The sequence below is a fragment of the Heteronotia binoei genome, chromosome 15 (assembly GCF_032191835.1).
Source record: "Heteronotia binoei isolate CCM8104 ecotype False Entrance Well chromosome 15, APGP_CSIRO_Hbin_v1, whole genome shotgun sequence".
In the NCBI taxonomy this organism is placed as follows: domain Eukaryota; kingdom Metazoa; phylum Chordata; class Lepidosauria; order Squamata; family Gekkonidae; genus Heteronotia; species Heteronotia binoei.
Window position 1 is genome coordinate 22,697,381 of NC_083237.1, and position 18,881 is coordinate 22,716,261.

At 45.4% G+C, this 18,881-nt stretch overlaps 1 protein-coding gene across 1 annotated transcript in view; it reads left to right on the forward strand.

Moving 5' to 3' along the window:
- Positions 1 to 18,881, forward strand: part of LOC132584867 (integrin alpha-X-like) — a 36,469-nt gene continuing 17,588 nt past the window's right edge. Inside the window, exons 1-12 of the mRNA XM_060256822.1 lie at positions 1 to 282; positions 2,499 to 2,616; positions 2,720 to 2,832; positions 3,939 to 4,003; positions 4,184 to 4,298; positions 8,416 to 8,543; positions 11,298 to 11,446; positions 11,536 to 11,689; positions 13,785 to 13,932; positions 16,546 to 16,622; positions 16,776 to 16,911; positions 17,025 to 17,161. Coding sequence (XP_060112805.1) covers positions 219 to 282; positions 2,499 to 2,616; positions 2,720 to 2,832; positions 3,939 to 4,003; positions 4,184 to 4,298; positions 8,416 to 8,543; positions 11,298 to 11,446; positions 11,536 to 11,689; positions 13,785 to 13,932; positions 16,546 to 16,622; positions 16,776 to 16,911; positions 17,025 to 17,161 — 1,404 coding nt within the window. The 5' untranslated portion in view covers positions 1 to 218. The remainder of the gene's footprint in view (positions 283 to 2,498; positions 2,617 to 2,719; positions 2,833 to 3,938; positions 4,004 to 4,183; positions 4,299 to 8,415; positions 8,544 to 11,297; positions 11,447 to 11,535; positions 11,690 to 13,784; positions 13,933 to 16,545; positions 16,623 to 16,775; positions 16,912 to 17,024; positions 17,162 to 18,881) is intronic.

The following is an 18,881-nucleotide window of genomic DNA, read 5'->3' on the forward strand; positions in this document are numbered from 1 at the left end:
AGCACCTTTGACTGTCCTGCTAGCGTAACATCCTCGAGCGCTGCATGTTGGGTGTGTTTCGTCTGAGGATGCAAATGACCAAATAAAGCAGAACCATGGAAGGGGAGAAAGAATATCGAAGGAGGACAACGTGAGTGTGGCAATCATAGGAAATGACTTGTAGAGGCGCCAAGTCCTGCAACCGACAGCAGACATCCCTAGACAGCTGAAGCAACCAGATGGAGCCCCCCATGAACATGAAGCTAATTCTCAAAGCTGCACTGCTGCTCTACGGTGCCTGGGGTAGGCAAAATTCTACTTGGGCTTGGGAGGGGGAGGGGAAGACAGTGAAAGTGTTGCCAACAGCTTGGGGGTGGGAATTACTCCGCTCCTCTGTTTAATACCGTAGCTGAGTCTTCAGAAATCTTGTAACAGCTTAGAGAGAAGGAAACCAAATGTGTGTGAGCAGGGATGGGCTCCAAAAATGTATGGCCTGTAATCAAGGGGAAGATGACTCAGCAGTGGTTAACATGGATTTAGACCAGCAGCAGCTGGGTGGGTGGCAAGATTTCGGAGCATCAAAAAAAGATGGTGGGAGGCAATGTTCCCTCTAAGCTGTGGAGTCTGGGGCCCCCTGGGTCTGCTCTTCACTGCCATTGCCAACTGGGTTGGAAATGGGTAAATATATGGAGCAGAGGTTCATCAGTGGCTATTAGCCACAGCATATTGATGGAACTCTCCGTCTGGGGCAGTGATGCTCTGTATTCTTGGTGCTTGAGGGGGACAGTGGGAAGACTTCTTGTGCCCTGGCCCCTCCTGATGGCGCCTGGGTTTTTTTGCCACTGTGTGACACAGAGTGTTGGAATGGATGGGCCATTGGCCTGATCCATCATGGCTTCTCTTTTGTTCTTATGAAATCCTGGAGATTTGGGGACAGAACCTGGGGAAGGACCTCAGTGGTGTATAGTACCATAGAATCCACCTTGTAAAGCAGCCATTTTCTCCAGTGCAACTGATCTCTGTCATCTGGAGATCAGTTGTAATCCTAGGAGATCTTGGGAGCCCACCAACCCCCAAACATATGCCAAGGGCTCTCCAAACCTAGGATTATAGCAGTGGCACAGTTTGATACTCTCAGGTTCCTGGAGAAAATGAGCCCAGTATCTAGTATAAAGAATGTAGAACCAGAAGGAGTGTACAATTTTCTAAGTCTTTAAACTAGGGCTGCCAATCCCCAGTTGGAGGCAGGGGATCCCCTGGTTTGGAGGCCCTCCCCCAACTTCAGAAAGCAGAGGAGGGGAGGAAATGTCTGACGGGCACTCCATTATACACTATGGAGACCCCCAACTTTCAAAAATATTGGACCAGGGAGTCCAATTCTATGAGCCTCAAAAGAAAATCCCCTGTCCATTATTCCAAATGGAGGGAAGACATGTAAAAGGTGTGTGGTCCCTTTAAATGTGATTGCCAGAACTCCCTTTGGAGTTCAATCGTGCTTGTCACACCCTTGCTCCTAACTCAACCCCTAAAGTCTCCTGGCTCCAGCCCCAAAGTCCCCAGATATTTGTTGAGTTGAGTTAGACCCGGCAACCCTGCGGTGGTACTTCAGGGGGAAATGAGTCTATTTCCTAAACTGATGTGAGGTGAATCATGAAGAGAGACAGATTCATCATGTGACACATTTTAGGAAGTGAAAGTTCATGTCAGAGGATTAAACTCTTTGCTCTCTTTGTTGGCTTGTATCCTGGTGCATTTTTAAAAAGAAATATGTACAAGCACACAACAGGACGATAACCCTGAAAAACGTCTTAGACTTAAAATCATCCTCTGCTGGGGGATGGAGAAGGAGCTGGCTGTGTAGAGGAAAGATGCCATGAAGTAACTTACTGCTTGTGGGGAAAGGTAAAGGGGTGTGGCTGACTTCCTCTCAGCCAGAAATGTGGGTCAAAAACAAATCCACATTCTAAGAAAAATGTAATGGAAACCTAAACAACAAACATCAGCTCCCTCTGATTCTGCATCCCTGATCCGCTAAAGGTAGCCACAGTTTGGTCCAATACAACACTTCACACTTGCATGTTCTTTTGGAGAGTCCTTGGCACTTCTTATAGGGTTGCCAGCTCTGGGTAGGGAGATCTGGAGGGCTTGGGGAAGGGACAGACTTCAATGGGGTGTAATGCCATAACAGTCCACCTTTGAAAGCATCCATTTTCTCCAGGTGAACTGATCTCTATTGCTGATCTCTGCCAGCTGGAGATCTCCTCGTCCCACCTGGAGACTGGCAACTTTAACTGTGGGCCTGTTTGATCAGTTTACTGGTTCTTTAACTGATATCTTCTGTTGCTTTTTGTCTCTGTTTTCAGAATGTGTTCCTCTTAATCCCATTTTCTAAAACACACCACCCCGCCCATTGAACTTGCAAACCCTTTAATAATGTACTTCATGGAGCCACAGTGCTCCACACGTCACAGTATTATTCTATTATTTGTGCCTCTCCCTTCATCTTTCCCCCTTTCCAGGTTTCCCACTTTCTTCAGCCTTCAGCATTGATACAGAAACACCGGTGATTTTTGGCGGTGATGCAGCTGCCCAGTTTGGTTATCGTGTAGTCCAAATAAGATCAAACAGTGTGCCTTGGTGAGAACCAAATGGCTATGGTAGTACTCCATTTTCTCTTTATTTTTTGTGCTTACAGATATTAGTTTAAACAAACATTCCCGTCATTTTTTTTCTCACACAGGTTAATCGTGAGTGCCCCCCTGATGCGCAACAATACAGAGGCACTTTTCCGCTGCTCCTATGATACGGAGCAATGCCAGCCATTGCAAGTACCTCTGTTGCAAGGCGAAAACAGTATGTTTGTTCATTTTACCTCAGAACTCCTGTGGCAGTGGGGATGTTTTTTCTACAACATCTTGTTATTCTGCCAGTTCAGACATGGTTCTCCTAAAGAATCTTGGGAATTGTAATTCTGTAACAGTGCTAAGAATTTTGTGTTGGAATTTCAGTCCAGTCTTTCTCATAGAAGTTCCCAGTGTTATTGAGGGGGGGGGGGCACATTGAGGTATATATTGGGTTTTGGAGGGGGACTGCTGCCTCTAATGGTCCTAGCAGTCACTCATTGGCCATTTTGTATTTTGTAATTTTTATATATGTGTGTGTGTGTGCACACATACCTGAAAGTCATGATTACCTCTGGTGACTTATGCCTACTTGGGGCTGGAGAATATTTAGGGAGGTGGTTAAATAAAGCCTGCCTCTGCCCTTCCAGCTGCTGGTATTCCAAAGAGGTCTCCCATCCAAGTGCTTGCCAGAGTTGACCCTGCTTAGCTTCTGAGCTATGACAAGATTGGGCTTGCCTGGGCTATCCAGGCCAAGGTACTCATTGGCCGTTTTGATGATGCCACAACTTTTGTTAGATGTTTCAATAGCCAGACTTCCTGTATCTTATGAGGCTATCAACATGGGATTGGGTCTTGAGCTAAAAAGCAGGAAACAAGGAGAAGATGGAGGACGAACGGCTAGAAATAATCAATTCTCGGTAATTTGGCAGAAGTGCTTGTGCATGTCTTTGGCTCACGTGAGGGTGGTAAGGCAAGAAAATTCACCTGTGATACTGCACTCACAGAGCTTCTTGTTTAAACTGAGGGGCTATTGGTATAAATAAGCTATGCACATCATCCCAGTTTAAATAGGTTGCAAGTGCACAGCCCTATGAGGTAATTCTGCTTCAGTCAGCATAGTTTTAAAGCAGGCCAGAAAAACACAGAGCTTGTAAAGAGGAGATGAGAAGCTCCTGAGTTATTTGTGAGCAACTACATATATCCACAGAAAGTGTTACAGTGTACATGGCTATGCATACCGCTTGTACACCTATGAGATAAGTTTGTGATGTGGGAATAAGTTCTCAATTGAATCCTGTCTCTCTTTTATGTACCACCCAACCTTTTCTGCAAAAGTCACCTCTGAAATATCCTTGGGTCTCTCGCTGTCTGTTGATGAGGCATCCGATTCTAAACTAATAGTAAGTCAAGAATGCCATTGCCTGTAAAACTGATAGCCCAGCTTCATTGGGCACAGGCTGTGGCTGAATTTGCAGTGACCCCTGAGCCTGTAAGGTCAGAAAGGAGGAGGAGTTTCTCAAAGTGGGAGGAAGACAAGGTGAGCGCAAGTGCAGGACTGTTGATTGTTCTTTTCCTCATAGGCCTGCGGTCCAACTTGGAAGCGCCGGTGTGGGAATAATGATTACCTGAATGGTGTCTGCTATATCCTGAACAACTTTGACCAGAACTTGAAAGAGATTCGTCCAGCTTTCCAAGGTTAGGTTTGGAGAGTACCTTTGTATACTTCCTCTTAGCACTAATAATAATCTACATTGGGGTCCCCAGCCTGGTACTTCGGAGGGTGATAGTGCCACTTAAGCTAGGCTTCCGAACCCTCCCGCCCTGGCGGGGGACCCCAGAATTTCCACCCTCTTCCCCCGCTCCCCAAAAAAACGGAAGCGGGGGGAGGGGGGGAAACGGCGCCGGGGAGCATGGCGAGCCGCCCGATCCTGGAGCGGGCGAGGCTGCCATGCCGCTGCCGCCCCCTCCCCGCCCACTGCAGCTGCTCCTCCGAGATGGGCCCACGCTGAGCCCATCTCGGAGGAGCAGCCAAGAGCAGCTCAGCCAAAACCAGAGAAGGGGAGGGCGAAGCAGGCCAGGAGCATGGCGAGCCGCGAATCCGGGCCCTTCTAGAACCCGGACTTGCGGCTCGCCACGCTCCTGGCCCGCCTCCACCCCCCCTCCACTTCCACCCCAGAGGCGGAACAGGCGAGGCCGCCGCACCGCTGCCACCTCTTCTCCGCTCGCCGTGGCTGCTCCTCCGAGATGGGCTCAGGCTGAGCCCATCTCGGAGGAGCAGCCACGGCGAGCGGAGAAGAGGCGGCAGCTGCGGGGTGGCTCGCCACGCTCCCCGGCGCCGTTTCCCCCCTCCCCTAGCTCCACCCCTAAAGTCTCCTGGCTCCACCCCCAAAGTCCCCAGATATTTCTGGGGTTGGACTTGGCAACCCTAACTTAAGCCCCTTCCTGTTTCCCTTCAAGTGTTTCTAGAAAGTGGGCGGATCCCACCAGCAAGGCTTCTGATTGGTCATCAGAGATTTGATTAGTGGTGCAGATTTTTAAAAGCATTACTTTGGTAGCAGCTGCTACCGCAGCACAAGCATCTTTACTGTGTGGCTGAAGGGTAAGCTGTGTCAGCCATTTTATGGCTGGCTTTGCCTCCTGCAGCAACCATTTTTGGCAGCCATTTTGTGAATGCCATCCCCCCGTTCTGTGTCAGAATTCCAGAAGTGTCCACAGGCTCAAAAAGATTGGGGACCCCTAGACTTCCTGTTTGGCTGGAAGACAGAGCTGCTGCCCTCTAGTAAGGGGGATTTTTTCCCCTCTGTTCAGGGTATGAAAGACCCTTCTGGGGGGGGGTCTATGCCTATTAATCTTAGTAAAAGATTAATCCAAGATGACGTCAAGCACCTTTAGTCGTTGATTTCGGTTTTAGAAAGGTGGGTAGCTGCCTTTTTCAAACCTTGAGATCCGGCGATGGTCGAGAGGGAACGTCTAGATAACATCTGCAGAGGATTAAAAAGTCATTAATTTGACTTAAGGCTGTCGGAAACCAGACACTTAAGGACCGATTTATAATTGCAAGATAACAGAAAGCTGAAGTGCAAAAGAATATCTGTTTAAGGTACTTTGATTTATATTTCTACTCCGAGACTCTTTTAAGCTTATCTAAACGTTGCTGGGATTTATAAACAGACTGAACTGAAGCGTAATTGAATGAAGATGACTGCCTGCCAGGTTTGAACTTTGTAAATTTTAAGGCTTTAGCAGAATTTGGAAAAAGAGAGAGATGTTTTGACTGTTTGCGGTTTGTGACGCAGGTTTCTCTCTGTTGACGTTCTACACTCCTACAAGTTTTAAACGTTGCTGGAATTTATAAATAGACTGAACTGAAGCATAATTGAATGAAGATAACAGCCTGCCAAAACTGAACTTTGCTAATTTAATAGCTTCAAAAGAACTCAGAGAAAAGAGAAAGATGTTTTGAATGTTTGTGGCTTGTGGCTGGTGACGCAGGCTATTTCTGTTGATGTTCTACATTCCCACAAGTTTCAAAGGCTGTGATACTAGAAACGAGAATGGAGCAACTTGAACCAGGAAGTAAAAGTTACTGACCAATCAAATAAAGTCTATAAGGATTACAAAAGCTGTGACATTTGAACCAGGAAGGAATTAAGACCAAGATCAAGAAGGACCTCTCTAGGAACTGTGTTTAACCATAGAGAAAGAACGATTGCCATTTTAAAAGGAAGAAAAACTGTCAAATTTGTTAAAAATCAATATCTCAGCCTAGCAAGCTAGGAGAAAAACGAAATTAGTCTTATTTGAAACAGCATGTTCTAAGCTATTGGACTTGGTGTTGAATTTTGATTGGAAAACCTTTTAAGTTTTAGTGACTTTTTTACGTCAGAAGGGAGGGTAACCCGTGCAAGGGCCCACTCATTTGACAAAATGCAATCCCAATTTGATGCCCTAGAATCTAAAATGTTAAAAGCAATGGACAAAATGCAATTGGCAATGAAAAAGGAATTTAAAAAGGAAGTTGGAGATCTTAGGAAAGATATTGAGGGCTTTAAAGATGAGGTCAAAAATAAAGAGGTAGAGGAAAAAGTGGATACACATGCTTCTATTTTGTTAAAACTCCAAGAGAAGGTTATAATACATGACTGCAAGTTGATGGAAACACAAGTTCGTTTGAGAGGAATACCTGAAGGGGAGGAGGCGGATTTAATGGACTACATGGTGAATATTATCACTGAATACTTAGAAGAAGATCCTGAAAAATTTAGAAGTATGCTGGATGGTGCTTACAGAGTCAATTCAGCATATGCAAAGGACAAAGGCCTACCAAGAGACATTGTCATAAGACTAAGATCTAAAGATCTGGCAGGAAAAATCTTAAACAAAGGTTTTCAAAAAGCTTGGAGCAAAGTCAAAATAAAGTCAAAATAATGAAAGAGTTACCAAGACAAGTGATCAATGACAGGAAGAAATACAAGAAGTTAACAGACAAGCTGCGTGCAGAGGGCACAAGATATAGATGGATACTACCTGAAGGTCTTGGCTTTGAACAACTTGGAAAAAGGATTACAATAAAGAGTGAACAAGAGATGCATAGCTTTTTTGAAGAGAATAAAGAGTCTGCATCATAATGGAGTACAAGTTACTATCTTGGAATATAAAAAGATTGGGGACCCCAATCTTAGGTTGTCAGCTTTGTGTTGGGAAATGCCTGGAGACTTTGGGGGAGAAGCCTGAGGAGGGTGGGGTTTGGGGAGGGAAGGGAAGGGACTTCAATTGGGTGCAATGCCACAGAGTCCACCTTCCAAAGCAGCCATTTGCTCTGTCTGGGCGAACTGATTTCTTTTGCCTGGAGATCAGTGGTAATACCAGGAGATTTCCAGTTGTAATACCTGAACTACATGAAGGACGAGAGGTTGGCAACCCTATCCAGAGGATTTATAATCTGAGAGTCCATCCCCCTCCAGGGCTGCTATGGTCTTTTTTTCAAATTATATCTAGCTATCAATCAAAAGATGCAGGCACTTGATCTCAGGTTTAGAAATTGAAAAGATAAACTGCACAAGGGTTGGGAAGAAGTGGGGAAAGGCAGAGATGCCTCTGGTAATGTCAGGATTTATATCCAATTGGAGACAAGGAGAAAGTTTCTTGCTGATATTTGATCCTGGAACAGAGTGGTTGCAACCTACCAAAGGCCTTTTAACTTCTGGCTAATGACAGTATCCTCTCTTTTCCTTTTCCACCCTCTGAGCATAGTTGAATCAAATGATTGTTATTTTATAAGAATCTAATGCAAGGATTGGTAAGAATAATTGACTGGTTTGCTGCTTCCCCCCACCCCCGAGTGAAAATTCTCAAAATTTAATTAAGCTGTCATCAGAAGCTTGTTTTGTAAAAAAGGGGTCCAGTGACCAGCGACTCATGAGCAAACCTTGAGAAATGCACTCTTGACAATCGATGAAGAGAATGACAATTGATTCCCCGATATAAACATGCTCAGTGGAAGAACACCCGCTTGGTTCCATGTTCATCCTCAGTTAAAAGAATCAGTAGTAGGTCATGTGAAAGATTCTGGGGAGCTGGTGCAAGTCTGAGTAGACAATACAGAGTTTAATGGAGGAAGGGTCTGCTTCAGTATAAGACAACTTTGTGTGTATCCATATGTAACTTACACAACTACTGCTTGTGCACTAAAATATAATGCAGGGGATGAAGAACAATCTTATTATGCTGTTGGGTTGTTAGATTTTGGAGAGTGGGGCTGGGGAATATTTTTTATGTGTCTGCTTACAACTCATGCCTCTTGTTTACCCAGAATGTATCTCTGGAGTGGATGCTGTGATCTTATTTGATGACTCTGGGAGCATTGCTACCATTGATTTTGCCACCATGCTGGATTTTATCCTGAAACTTGCAGCTTCTGTGGCTGAGCCAGATGTTCAGGTGAGAGCAGTTGAAAAGGGACTGTGAATTGCAGGGAGCTGGTGGGAGTAACTGGCTGGAAAGCAGCAAGTGAGTTGGAGAGTGGGGGGGCGGCAGTATGTATGAATTTCCTTTCTGGAATAGAGCAGATTATTGGATTAGTGTTCAAATCTGTGCATTTTACCAAAGCAGGATGCTACCAAGACTTCCTGCTGAACTCCTACTGGCAAATGAAGAGGCTGTTACCAAGAGATCAATCGTTATCCCTTGTTTGGTAACCTCTTGCCTTGAGGATTGCAACACTCTGCTCAAAAGACTGCTTTGAAGCTGCAGTTGGCTCAAAGAATGCAACGGGGGAGGAAAAAAACTCTTTGGTTGCCAGTTTGTGCAAGTTCAAATTGCTAAAGTAGTGGCCATACCCTGGGCTGGGCTGTCCCCTAGGTTCACACAGGCAATTGTTTAGGGCACCAGAGGTGTGTGAGCCAATTGTAGGGCTGCCAGCTCGGGGTTAGGAATAGGGTTGCCAAGTTTGTGTTGGAAAATACCTGGAGACTTTGGGGGTGGATCTGGGAGGGGAGGTTTGGGGAGGGGAGGAACCTCAGCAGGGTACAACGTCGTAGAGCGGGGGTGGCCAACAGTAGCTCTCCAGATTTTTTTTTGCCTACAACTCCCATCAGCCCCAGCCATTAGCCATGCTGGCTGGGGCTGATGGGAGTTGTAGGCAAAAAAAAATCTGGAAAGCTACTGTTGGCCACCCCTGCACAGTTCACCCTCCTAAGCAGCAATTTTTTTCCAGGGGAGCTGATCTCTGCCAGCTGGAGATCAGTTTTAAAAAAGCAGGGAATCACCAGGCCCCACCTGGAGGCTGGCATCCCTAGTTAGGAAATTCCAGGGATTTGGGGGCAGAGCATGGGGAGCAGAGGAAGCTCAGCAACGATGTGCTGCCATCATTGCCATTTTCTCCAGGGGAATGGATCTCTGTAATCTGGAGATCAGTTGTCATTTTGGGAGAACTACGAGCCTGGCCTGGAGGTTGACAACCCCAATTACTGCCCTTCCAGCCTCCTTCCTGCAGCACAAGGGAAGGGGAAGGAGGGCGGGGAGAGGTTTCCATGCCTTTGCCCAGGGTGCACAAAATCCTTGGGCTGGCCCTGACCACACCTGTTGGTGGACCCCCAGGTGAGATTGTTTCCCAAAAGCATATTTTCCTGCTCCTCAAAGAACATATTCAAGTTGCAAGGGATGAGGATTCTGATCCTGAATGTTACATCTCTACTTGCATTTTTTTCCCATAGTATGTTAAATGTACTTCAGGGTTCACTTGCTGTTTTTGTGAAACCTGGACTGCTAGATGGCAATGTTCCCTCTAAGCTGTGGAGTCTTGTGAGCAAAAATTCTACTTTGTGAGCTTAGGGCATGAAAGTTGTGAGCTCTACTGCATAAACTAGTTTGCTCTGGGGCCATCCTTCCTGAGCTAAGACAAAAATGTGTGAGCTGGAGGCTAAAAAAACTGTGAGCTAGCTCATGCTAACTCAACTTAGAGGGAACACTACTAGATGGTATTTAGCCTCTCCTTACCGCCCAGTCTGAAAAATGTCATGGCCCCAGAAATTGGTTATCCATCCCTGTATTAAAACTCTGAAAAGCCTGGACCCTGTGTGTCTTAGAGAAACCTGATTCTGCAGTGACCTTCCCTGTTCTTTGAAAATAATCTGGAGAAGCCTTACTGTTCATCCCTGATCTATCAAAAGCCGGGCTGCCAAGGGATGCTCAGCAGTGCCTGTTCTGTGGTGGTGCTATTCTTGTGGTCAACCCACCTTCAAATTGAGTCCTTATGGTCTTCTGGGGAAATGGCAAAGGCTTCTTTTGGTCCCATGCAGTGTCTGGCGCCATGCTGCTGATGGCAACTTAGATTTTAATATTTTCTGCTGATTAGCTAATGTGAATTGATACAAAAGACTAGATGAAGCCAGCTTTGAATTCTTTCTGGAAGAAAGCCAAGACATAGGGTTACCAGCTCCAGGTTGGGAAATACCTGGAGATTTTGGGGTGGAGCCGGGGAGGGGAGGGGCTTCAATGTGGTATAATATCAGGGCTTTTTTTGGTAGAAAAAGCCCAGCAGGAACTCATTTACAAATTAGGCCATATCCCCTGACGCCAAGCCGGCTGGAGCTGCATTCCTGTACGTTTCTGCTCAAAAAAAGCCCTGCATAATACTATAGAGTCCACCTTCCAAAGCAGCTGTTTTCTCCAGAAGAACTGATCTCTGTCACCTGGAGATCACTTGCAGTCCCAGGAGATCACTAGCTACCACTTGGAGGTTTGGCAACACAAGTGAGAATCACAGAAGGAGGTAGAAAGATCAGGGCTAAATCTCCATGTGAAAAATACAAAGTATGCAGCGCTTATCAACACTTACAATATTTATGCAGTCAAAAGCCTTGCCAAGCCACGAATACAAAGCTTCATGTACACAGAACACAACAAATAAAGGACAGGAATATCTCAAAATCTTCCTTTAGTGCAATTCAGAAAATTATATCATGGTCACTACAAAAGTGCAACTCCCAAAACCTACCCTCTACAAATTTTTTAGCCCTGATCTTTCTACCACCTGGAGGTTGGCAACCTTCCCACTCCCCAAATCAGTAGGGTTCCAATATTCTCTGTTCCAAAGGATATTGACTTTATAAAAGTGAATATTGTTTTCATACAGCATGGAAGCTGTATAATTTCTGGTTGGCTTCTCTCCCCCCATCCTTCTCTCCCCCCTAGTTTGCTTTTGTCCAGTTCTCTACTGAGGTTAGCATTGTGGTGAATTTTGCTGAATATGCCCATCTTGGAGGCCAGGTGGAGGCCAAGATCCGCAGTGTCCTGCACAGGCGAGGAAATACCTACACCCCCACTGCCATTCGCTTTGTGGCGTGAGTATCAGAGAGTCAAGTGTGCCACTGTTCCCCCTCACCCACCACCCCTCCTTCAGACCCAATCTCATGGCTGCCCATCTCTACAGGGATCAGGTCTTCACACTTGAAGGTGGCATGCGACAGCACTCCAAGAAACTGCTCATCGTCCTTACAGATGGGGAATCCAATGATGAAATAGTCACATTTGATGAAGCCAAAGAAGCCACGGATAAAAAAGGAATCATCCGCTATGCCATTGGGGTATGGTGAAAAGGGGCAAGGGGGCAGAGGCAGAGATGGTGGCTTGGCTCCTAAGTCATGGAGGGTTGCCAGGTCCCCCCTGGCCACCAGCCTGCTCCAGGTTGGGGAACTCCAGGAGATTTGGGGGTGGAGCCTGGGAAGGAAAGGGACCTCAGTGGGGCACAGTGCTCTAGTGTCCATCACAAATATCCATTTTCTTCAGAGGAACTGATCTCTGCGTCTTAGGGTTGCCAAGTCCAATTCAAGAAATATCTGGGGACTATGGGGGTGGAGCCAGGAGACATTAGGGGATGGAGCCAAGATCAAGGCTGTGACAAGCATAATTGAACTCCAAAGGGAGTTCTGGCCATCCCATTTAAAGGGATGGCACATCTTTTCAATTCCTTCCTTCCATAGGAGATCATGAAAGATTGGGGCACCTTCTTTTGGGGCTCATAGAATTGGACCCCCTGGTCCAATCTTTTTGAAACTTGGGGGGTATTTTGGGGAGAGGCACTAGATGCTATACTGAAAATTTGGTGTCTCTACTCCAAAAAACAGCCCCCCCAGAGCCCCAGATACCCGTGGATCAATTCTCCATGATTTTCTATGGGAATAAATCTCCATAGGGAATAACAGAGTTCCCAGCAGACATTTCCCTCCCCTCCCCCCGCTTTCTGATGACCCTGAAGCGGGGGGAGGGCCTCCAAACCGGGGGATCCCCTGCCCCTACCTGGGGATTGGCAACCCTACTGCGTCTGGAGATGAGCTGTAATTCTGGTGAATCCCCAGGTCCCACCAGGAGGCTGGCATCCCTAAAAGAACTTGAAAATAGCTGTGTTCACAGAAGGAAATTCCCAACCTCTTCCTCTCTGATGCAGCCTGCCATGGCCCACCATTTCCTCTTCCTGGTGGCCAGTGGGCCCCAAGAACAGCCTCAGGGGTAAAAGTGGGAGTCTGTTACAGGAGGAGAAACTGGCCCAAAACTGGCCCATACCCTGGCAAAGTACTGGCAAGCAAAGTACTGGTGGGAATCTGATGAAAATGTGGAATTCACTGTCAGGGGATATAATGATGGCCTCAGGAATAAACAGCTTTAAAAGAGTGGATTGGATAGGAGGATAAGCCTATCAATGGCTACTAACCGTGGTGACTGAGGGGGGAACCTTTACATCCAGAGGCACTAAAACCTCTGAATCTCAGAGCCAGCAGGCAACTTCAGGGGAAAGCCGCAACCTCTATGCCCTGTTGTTGGCTGTCCAGAGGAATTGATTGACCACTGTGTGAGACAGGAAACTGGACTGGATGGACTATTGGTCTATTTCTTATTCACCTGGTGCTGGCAAGCTGGGTCTCCTCAGCTTCCTCCTCCTGCCACCTCTTTCTGCAAATCAAATATAAACAGCCAGCATGAAGCAGCCCAGGTATGAGTCCTAAATCAACCATTAAGCCCACTCTATGACCTTGGCCCAGTTACCTTATCTTAGCCTAATCTACCTCACAGGATTCTTGTGAAAATAAAACAAGAGGCAGCGAGAATCATATATGCCACTCTGAGCTGCTTGGAGAAAAGGTGGGATAAAGGTGTGACATACAGATTTTGCCTATAGTAGAATCTCCACCACAGGAAAACTCTGTTGCAGTGCAAGAGTCTTGTGTGAAAGTAGCTAGTTTTGGCTTGCTTTCTGAAGTACTCTTTTACACCAGCCACAGAATTCCTTGATGCTGAAGATGATTCTGGGATGTGTTCTAAGAATATTCTCTATTGTGTGCAGGACGCCATTCAGGCCTGTGAGGCACAGCTTTTGCTCCATGTCATGAGCTGTAAGTGCTGCATGCAATCATCCCCTCAGGCTGTGAAAATATTAATGACAACACACAGAGCTGACTCCCAGGCAGCTTGTTTGTCATCACTCTTTTCACATGAAGGACCTCTTGATGAAGGTTCTAAGGAAAAACTCTAGCCCCAAATCTGCTGCCTGAGGGCAATCAACACTGTTAGGAAGTAGGGAAATGGAAAATTCTAGAAGGGCATGGGTGGTTCCAAAAGAGGCAGTAGGGTTCCCCCCCCCCCCTCCTCTGGGGGAAAAACAAATCCCTCTTCTGTGCGTTCCAGGTTGGTAAAGAATTTCTGAACTCAAAGCAAGCTCGAGATGAGCTGCGCAACATCGCCTCATCACCTGAGAATGTCTTCTCTGTGAGAAACTTTGAGGCACTTCACACACTTCAGAACCAGCTGAAGGAGAAGATCTTTGCCATTGAAGGTCTGGAATGGTTATGAAATATTTTCCTAGTGACTCTGCCCTTGGTGTCTTTTTTTAACATTTTTAAAAAATCAAGATGCATCCTTTAAACAGTATATTTGTGTTAACTCTAATCCACTGCAGGCTGTGTGAGCCTCACACAAAGAACAGTAGAAGTGGCATTGGTGTAAAGAGTATAGCTGAACATACACTTGCTCTTTTGTTATTTTTTAAACACAATTTGAGGAAATAAATGCCTCAGTACTAGAGAGCAGGAACGTAACAACAGGGGAAGAAAATGCAGCTTAGTAGTGAGGAGACAGAATAATTTTCCTTGTTTTCCTTTTTTTTTAAAGATCCCTGTGAGCATTCATGCACTTATACAATAGAGCAGGAGGTTAGCTTAACCTTTTAAAAATAGAAAATAATAGTTAATTAAAAACTAGCAGATAATGTCATGTACTCCTAACTGGTAATATCTACACTATCAGGGCTTTTTTGTAGAAAAAGCCCAGCAGGAACTGAACTGCATATTATGCTTCACCCCCTGACATCACCATTGTTTCACACAGGGCTTTAGGAACTCATTTATATATTAGGCCATGCCCCTGACACCGAGCTGGGACTGCGTTCCTGTGCATTCCTGCTCAAGCCCAGACGCTATGCTGCTAATTCTTAGGACATTTGTCCACCCACATGTCTTTGCATGTTGTGCCGTCAAGTAGCCTCTGTCTTTTGGCAACCCTATGAATTAATGATCTCCATAATGTCCTATTGCTAACAGCCTTGCTCAGGTCTTGCAAACGGAGGGTCTTGTATAAAGTCCCATCTCATGTTGGCTCTTATTCTTTTCCTGCCCCCTTCAACTTTTCCTAGCATTGCTGTCTTTCCTAAAGACTCTTTTATCTTCTCATAATGTGACCCAAGTACGATAGCCTCAGTTTAGTGCTTTTAACTTCCAGGGAGAATTCAGGCTTGACTTGATTTAGAACCCACTTATTTGTCTTTTTGACAGTCCACAGGACCCATGAAAGTCTTGTCCAACACTACATTTTAGGTTAATCAACATTCTTTTTGTCAGCTGTCTTAATAGTCTAGCTTCCATGTCCATACACAGTAAGGGAATAGTACAGTATGGATTATTACATTAAGGATCTTCTCTGGGTCCTTCATGGTTTCCCTTCCCAATCTCAGTCTCAACCCACATTCTGCTCAGCAGTAAAAATGGCAGCGAGAGAACTCGTTCAGGGGAAGGAGGAGGGAACTCTGTACTCCTCCTGGTATGAATGAGGGCTGTGATAACTTCATGACAGAAATGCTGCTGGGAGAAAGAAGTCAAGCAGACTTTCTCTCCCAGATTGTATATTTGAAAAAGCTTATTTGAGGTTCCTCACATTCTTTTTGTTTGTAAAAACAATTTTTATTATTCTACAACATACTATATCACTATTTCATTTACTTCTCTCAAATAAAAGTCAATATGTTGCATCACATTTTCCACCTCCCCTCCTCCCTTTCAAGACTTCCCCAGTGTTACTCACAATATAAAAGCAAGAAAGGTAATTTAACATTTTAAAAAAACTGTTTAAAAAGAAAAAAGGAACTTATATTTCTTTATGGTTATTACCTCATTCGATTAATGATCCAATATATTACTAAATTAAGTCATATTATCTATCTTACTATAATCCTTTAAGAAAGAACAAAATATTTTCCCATACTCTCATTTTAACTATCATTCTTGTCTCACTAAATAAAAAATAGCTAATAAACAAGTTATCCATTATCAAATATCACCAAGTGTCCTTTCACTCTCCAATGTTCTTCCACATAGTTCTGAAACTTTTGCCATTCATTATTAAATTTTTCCATATCAAGTTCCTTTAGTGTTCTTGTTAATTTGTCCATTTCACTCCAGTGCATAGTTTTCATAACCCAATCGCATTTTTCTGGAATTTTATTTTGCTTCCACAACTGTGCATACAATGTCCGTGCAGCTGAAAGCATGTACCAAAGTAATGTTCTGTCTTGCTTTGGAAAATTTTCTATTTGTAATCCCAACAAAAAGATTTCTGGTGCCTTCTTCACTTTGTATCCCAAAATCTTTGACATTTCTTGCTGGATCATTTGCCATTATTGTACAGCCCTTTCACAAGTCCACCACGTATGGTAGAAGGACCCTTCATGTTTTTTTTACATTTCCAACATCGATCAGACATTTGATTATTTGTTTTCGACAGTTTTTTTGGTGTCATACACCATCTATACAACATTTTGTAACAATTTTCTTTTATGTTATTACATGTCGATATTTTCATAGAGTTCTTCCACAAATATTCCCATTGTTCCATCTGAATTTCCTTGTTTATATTAATTGCCCACTTTATCATTTGAGATTTTACCACTTCTTCCTCTGTAGACCATTTCAGTAACAGTTTATATACTCTTGAGATCAATTTTACGTTCTCACCAAACAGCATTTTCCCCATTTCTGTTCGTTCTTGTCTTATTCCTTCATTCCTAATATCCTGCTTCAGCAGTCTTTTAATTTGTAACCATTGAAACCAATTAAATTTATAATCCAATTCTTCCTCACATTCTTTATCCTTTATGTTCATACTTTCTTCTGAAAAGGGACCTCTGGAGTTTCTCCTGGCAGTTCATTTCAGCAAGAATTCTCACAAGGTGGATTCAGCACACTCCTCACGCCTGTGAGTATGCCTACTTTAAACACCTTTGCCTGTTTCTCTTCTGTTCCAGGACGAGAAGGTGTTTAGGCTGTCCTGGGGAAGAGGAGAATGAAGCAAAGTTCCTGTGTTTGCACACTTTTGTCTCTAACGTTTATGTGCTCTTCTCCTGTATAGGAGCATGTAGTGTCAGGAGCTGTTGGTGCCTACAGCTGGGCAGGGGGTCTGGAAAAAGAGACTTTGGGAGACCATCCCCAAGTTAGTTTCATGAACATGTCTTCGCCCGGGATGGATTTCAGTGACTCATATCTGGGTGGGTGAGGCAGGCACACCTTTCTCTCTGCCCCTCCCCATGCCTATCTATTCCTCTGGTTAAGGTGTTCCATACTCAATGGTCATAGACTCTCTTCTTTATGCAACCAACAGGCTATGCTGTGGCACTGGCTCACATTGGCCAGCGGAAGTTCTACGTGGCCGGGGCTCCACGGTACCGACATGTTGGGAGGGTCACTGTCTTTGAAAGCCTGAGCAAGCGGTCAATGGCTTTCATTGGGAGCAAGCAGGTAAGAGGAAGGGACTGTGATGTGGATCAATCCATTGTTCTTTTCGTGTTGACCAAGCAAGTTGTCTGGGAGTGAGGGCAGACCTACAAAGCTGACACAGTGAATCTATTTTTGGCCTATACTCTCCCCCCCCCCCTTTGGGATAGGGTTGCCATGTCTGACTCTAGAAATATCTAGGGACTTTAGGGGTGGAGCCAGGAGACTTTGGGGGTGGAGCCAGGAGCAAGGTTGTGACAAGCATGGTTGAACTCCAAAAGGAGTTCTAGCAATCACATTTAAAGGAACCATGCTCCTTTTAAATGCCTTCCCCCCATTTGGAAATAAGGAAGGACAAGGGCACCTTCTTTGTGGGCTCATAGAACTGGACCCCCTGGTCCAATCTTTTTGAAACTTGGGGCTGTTTTGAGAAGAGGCACCGAATGCTATGCTGAAATTTTGGTGCCTCTACCTCAAAATACAGCCCTCTGGTATCCACAGATCCATTCTTCGTTATACCCTATGGGAATCAATCTCCATAGGGAATAATGGAGTGCCCAGCAGCAATTTCCCTCCCCTCCCCTGCTTTCTGATGACCCTGAAGTGTGGGGAGGACCTCCAAACCGGGGGATCCTCTGCCTTCATCTCAGGATTGGCAACCCTTCTTTGGGGGTGGACAGAAGCCCAACCTGAGCCAAGGCCAAGAGCAATAGGTTCTTCCTGTTTCCACGCCAAGTGCTTGAAGCTCTGCTTGGCTGTCCCATCTGGAAAACACGAGAATGCTTCCCCATGCCCTTGCCAGTAGAATAAAGGTTGTGGCAGAGCTGTCCCTTGAGTGTAGTGAATTGGGGTGACTGACTGGGGGCCTGAACTTTGGTGGGGGGCGTAATTCCCTGAGCAAACTGCCAGTCACTTGGGTAGTGAGGTCTCTGTGGGACTGGCTGTCAGAGGATCAGCAGAGGTTTAGGAAAAGAATTTTTGTGAGGCTGGTGGGTGGCAGAATAATCTAATCTAGGAGTCCAGGAGCACCAGGGTGCCTGCTGACATCTCTCCTGGCACCCACCAGATGTTTTTAGAAAGTCAGTTGCGACTTTTTTCCAGGAGGGCTTCTGATTGGCCACTTAAGAGGGGGGGTTGTACTTTTATATGTGTGTGTATCTGCACCTGGATGTCATGGCAACTTCTGGTGACTAACCCCTACTGAGGGGCCTGGAGGATATTCAGGGAGGTGGCTGAATAAAACTTGCCCTTGTCCTCCCAGCCAATGTTCCCTCTAAGATGCAGAGTCTTGTGAGCAAAAATTCTACTTTGTGAGCTCCTGGCATTAAAGTTGTGAGCTGCTGCATCAATTAGTGTGGTCTAAGGTCATCCTTCCTGAGCTAAGACAAAAATGAGTGAGCTGGAGGCTAAAAATCTGTGAGCTAGCTCATGCTGACTGAGCTTAGAGGGAACACTGCTCCCAACTGCTGGTATTCCAAGGAGGTCTCCCATCCAAGTACTTGCCAGGGTCAGCTCTGCTTAGCTTCCCAGATCAGATAAGACTGGGCTTGCCTGGGCTATCCAGGTGGGTGGTCACTGAAGATTAGATTGGCTGAGCATGTCACTTTAGTAGTGGCTGCACCATTACAGCACAAGGATCGTGTGGCAGCCATTTTGTGGCTGGCTCTGCCTCCTCTAACAGCCATTTTGTGACAGCTATTCTGTGGCTGTGCCTACCACCCTGTCTTAGAATTCCAAAGATTTC